Here is a 4,505-nt window from a genome sequence, read left to right as displayed (position 1 = left end):
GTTATAAGGATTAGCCTGATAACATACGTTTAATTGGCTAGGTTTCAATGTAGTGGCGACATCAAACATAAGCACAGCCAGCAGAGAGGGAGAGAGAGAGCTGCAATAGCCTTTTATCAGGCAGGGTAGGCCTTATTCTCGCAAAAGTCTCATGTTTAACTATTAATGATGTGGTATCGATGGGATCATCCTCTGGAAGCATCGCTCAAGACAGTCGACATTCTGATTCGTCAAATAGGAGTATGTTTACGTCGTCATCGCTACGAGACAAGCGGAAGTAGACCGGAATTCAACAGCTGCTGTTAGACTGTTACTACTGCAAATGGTGTATTTCCGAGCGTGTATTTGGTATAGTTCATGTGTAATCTGTATACTACGTGCACACTTTGTATAAACTGCTTGGTACATTTTTTAATGCTAAGAGTGAACACCCAATTCAGAGAAACAGCACAATGTCGAACCGTCTAGCGTTCCAGACGCAGCTAGCCTCCATCATGGAGGTTTTAGCTAATGCAGCCGTGGCAGAAATTTGTAAGCTTGTAGACGACGATTACGCCGTTATACATTTGCAAATGTCTCAGTGCCAACGAGAAAACAAAGTACTCAAAAGGAAGTTGAATTTATTTGAACTGAGAATGGCTCGAGGTAATGCCGAAAGAAGAATACGTGAAAGCGCTATGAACAATCGTTCGAACAGAGTCCATGTAAATGCAAACAGCGGTGACAAGTACAGAGCGCCTATGTCTGGTGAGTCTTTCTTTGCTTTTAAACGGACATTAGCGTCACCCATGCTAGGATACGTTAATGTATCGTAGGAGATCAAACTAATGAAATGTAATTTATATGCTTTCTTCTTTATTTTCAGCACACTTCACATCGGATGGCGGTGTTCTTGGTAGGCAGATGAATATCGGTTTGTGGGGAGAAGGGCTGTCTTCCGGTGGAACTGAACCCGGTCATCGCTTATCAACAACTGAAGTATGTCTTAACGTAGGGGTGGGTGGGTGGCGGGCGATTATTTACTTCATAGTCTATATAGGCTAATAGCCTGAACATGGATATCTACTTTCCATTAAACTTACTGCGGATTATAGTAAAATTTAATTAATGTTATACTTTCCAATGATATCCAGATGCAAGCGACAACCATTTGGTTTTATTTTTTAAAAAGTGTCAGGATGTACATTTTTAGTTTAGGAGTTGTAAGGAGCCTAATACCTTCTTCTTCTAGTCTAGAGGTGCAGAGTTGGCAGGACCTAACCTGGCGCATGTCAAACAAGAGAGAGTGGAGAATGACTCGGGAGAAAGAGATACGCATGAGGGCCTACAAATCAGGGAAGATGGTAAGTGGGATTTGGCTGCTTTATAAACAGTGGCTTATTTAAAATGAATGGGGTTGCCTAAGTTAGAATGCCATATAATTTGTGTTTAAAGTAAGTTTTAAATGGTCACCCTACTGCAAACATGAACTGGCAGCACATGCACCCTGAATTAGTTGTGATTTCGTGACCTGGAGGACCAGGGTTTGGGGCAACCTAGAAGGACAAGGCCACTATGTGATCGTGGACATGCAATACTTTTTTTTCTTTTAAGTCGGTCTTGAATTGTTAACTGGCCCCCTGTTTGGTCTGTCGATGTCTAAGACTGCCATGTAAATACTACTTATTTTTTCTTCCAAATGGGTAATTTCACTTTGAACTCATTTGCAGGAACTGTAGAGGCCGGCTCTAGAGCGGAGAGGTCGGACTTTGAGGACAGCCGGGTTTCACCAACTAGGAGTTCTGAGGAGCAACCACAGCGCAGCATCAGGACCGGGCGAGGCACCGTGGAGGTCAGTGGAACCACTGCTACCCTTAAGTCTGAGCCAAAGTTTGAGGTCATGGGGGGTGTGTCCCTGGACCCCCCTAAAGGAAAAGATGAGCCAGAGTTTGGCACGGATACCAGTGCTGGTTCGCTGGAGGCGTTCTTTCTCCCCGATGGGAAGGATGTGGTAGAAGCACAGCAGCCCTCTTGCTCCTATGTGCTGGCGGGCCAAGAAGCAGACAGTTTCCAGTCGAGTGAGGCGCAGAGCCAGTCGGAGGTTATTGATGTTGACTCGGATGAGGAGGGGGGTGAGCTTAGCACATGGAACAGTGATGATCCATTGTCAGAACAGTGTCAAACACAGAGGCAGTATAGAGGTGATGCCATGGAGCAACAGGGCCCAATGTGTCAAGACAACTTCACCATGCCCCCTCATGCAATGATGGCAGGCAGTGACATATCTGCGACATCCAGTTTTAGGGACATGAATGGATGGGAGAGGATTGGCAACACAAGTTTTCTTCCGCCACCAAAACCGGCCAGAGCAGCTAAAGGACCTGGGGGCGTTAGGGAAAAACTCTTTATCTGCACATACTGTGGTAAGGCATTTAATCGGCCCAAGAAAGTAGAGATCCATCAGCGCATACACACTGGGGAGAAGCCTTTCAGCTGTGCTACGTGCGGAAAACTGTTCTCTGAGGCTGGCAACCTAAAGAAGCACCAGCGTGTCCATACAGGAGAGCAACCCTACAGCTGCACGCTGTGCGGGAAACGCTTTGCCTGGATCCGTAATCTGAAGACACACCAACAGAGGAACCACCCTGACGTGTACACAGGAGATGATTTTCTGTTGCCAGAGTCTGGGCCTTCTTAAAAAAAATATGAAAAAATAAAATGACAGCTCTGTTTGGGTGCCTGTCTTCTGATGGACATACATTTCCTTTGTGTCTGTTTTTTGTCTTCCTCTTTTAAAAGATTTTTGATTATGTGTGAGTCAATGATGACAAACGTTTTGGGGTGAATAGTTTTGTATCAAGTTGTAAAAAAATATTAGCATCAAATAATTTTAAATTGGATAAATTCAGACATTGTAAGTTTTGTTTTTTTCTGTTTTGTTTTGTATGTGTATTATATGAAAGACTAGCCATAGCTTTTCAGGAATGAATATGTCACTTGTTATAATCATCTGACTGCTTGCATTTATGAAACTCATCATGACTAACAAATCATGAATAAAGGATATTTTTTCTAATTCTGTCTCAACCTTGTGATACATTCTGGCTAAGGAATCTTACACTCACTAATAATCATAGTACACCAAATCTCATATTCAATAAGACTGCACTAAACATAAAACTAAGCACTTTGATACAGACTTGAGTTATTATCTTTTAAGAATGGTGTATAATTCCATATATAATTCAGTTATTGCAACCAAACTAAAAAGATCAGTTATCTTGTTTGGTTGACGATATTATTTCTCACAAATCTATCAGTTGGAGCATCAATGCAATACATTGTCTGCACTTTCATCTTGTTTGACTTCAGTAAATTTGCTTACATATGGTCATGAACATGTTGCCTTTATATTCCCTTAGATTTAAAAGTGTAGATTTATGTTAAAACAAACACAACATGCTGTATCTTCACTTGTTTTACATTATTAAGCTCTCAGCAGAGGCCTACTTGAGGTGCAGACTTAATTTATACAACCAGGGGACAACAATTAACTGATGAGAATAGGAGTAGCATAAATAAAATACAGAATTGTCTGATTTCACCCCATTTTGTGACGGGATTATGTAGAAATCCAATGTCCTACCATTCAGTAAGAGGGTAGAGGGCACTGCTAGACACCTCTGACAAAGCTGTAATTATTACAGTGCTGCTAACAGTAAAATCCTACCGTGTTCGGTTCATAACGGGGCCATGTATCCTTTCTTTTCTCCAGCCAGAAGACATGGAGGAAGGAGAACCTGATGTGCTGTTCATTAAGGAGGAGAGCCCAGAGGAAGAGGAGGAGGGCAAGCGAAGAGGTTTGAGTGTACAAGAGGGTGAGTGGGGACGAAACCCAATCACATCTCCACTTAATCTTACTTTAGATTCAGTCGAATGCACAGAATGGTATTTTTTCATATGCAGTCAAATCCGAAATGACAAGGGCAGCCATGGCCTACTGGTAAAGGGTTTCGGGCTAGAAACCGTAGGGTGGCTGGTTCGATCCCTGACCGACCAGTAGGAAAAATGTGGGCGGAGGAAGTGGTAGACCACTGCTCTCCCATGCCCACATCCATGGCTGAAGTGCCCTTGAGCAAGGCACCTAACCCCGATCACTGCTCCTCGGGCGCCGCCAAAGGCAGCTCACTGCTCCGGTGTAGTGTGTATCACTACCCTGGATGGGTAAAATGCAGAGATAGAATTCAGAGTGTGTGTGTGTCACTATCTCTGCCATAAACATAGTCACTAGTCACTAGGGCTAATTTCTATTCCATTCCAAATAATCTTCATAATGCACAAGGTCAGGCCTAAATAACTGAATGTAAGTCCTCACAGCCACCCTGTGTAGTAGCCCTATACCATTATCATATTAAATCACTTCGTGACGGTCGTGGTGCGACCGCACATGAACCACACACTCCTGCCCCAACTTTTCAACCACTATTGCACCCAAACAGACATGGTTTGCACACCCACGCACACAC

The 4,505-nt window shown here is 43.3% G+C and overlaps 1 protein-coding gene across 1 annotated transcript; it reads left to right on the top strand.

Annotated features, from left to right (window-relative positions):
- Nucleotides 1–452: 452 nt before the first annotated feature.
- Nucleotides 453–2,943, top strand: LOC308363615 (uncharacterized protein; the record flags this gene model as incomplete). The annotated part of the gene is made up of 4 exons (XM_080836427.1): nucleotides 453–747; nucleotides 866–978; nucleotides 1,232–1,343; nucleotides 1,710–2,943. The coding sequence occupies 4 exons, from the start codon at nucleotides 453–455 to the stop codon at nucleotides 2,675–2,677; spliced, it is 1,488 nt and encodes a 495-aa protein (XP_080692553.1). The 3' UTR covers nucleotides 2,678–2,943.
- Nucleotides 2,944–4,505: the final 1,562 nt, after the last annotated feature.

This window comes from Sprattus sprattus (assembly GCF_963457725.1).
Source record: "Sprattus sprattus genome assembly, chromosome: 4".
Lineage (NCBI taxonomy): Eukaryota > Metazoa > Chordata > Actinopteri > Clupeiformes > Clupeidae > Sprattus > Sprattus sprattus.
The sequence above is the reverse complement of the archived record's forward strand: the minus strand, read 5'-3'. Positions and strand labels throughout refer to the sequence as shown.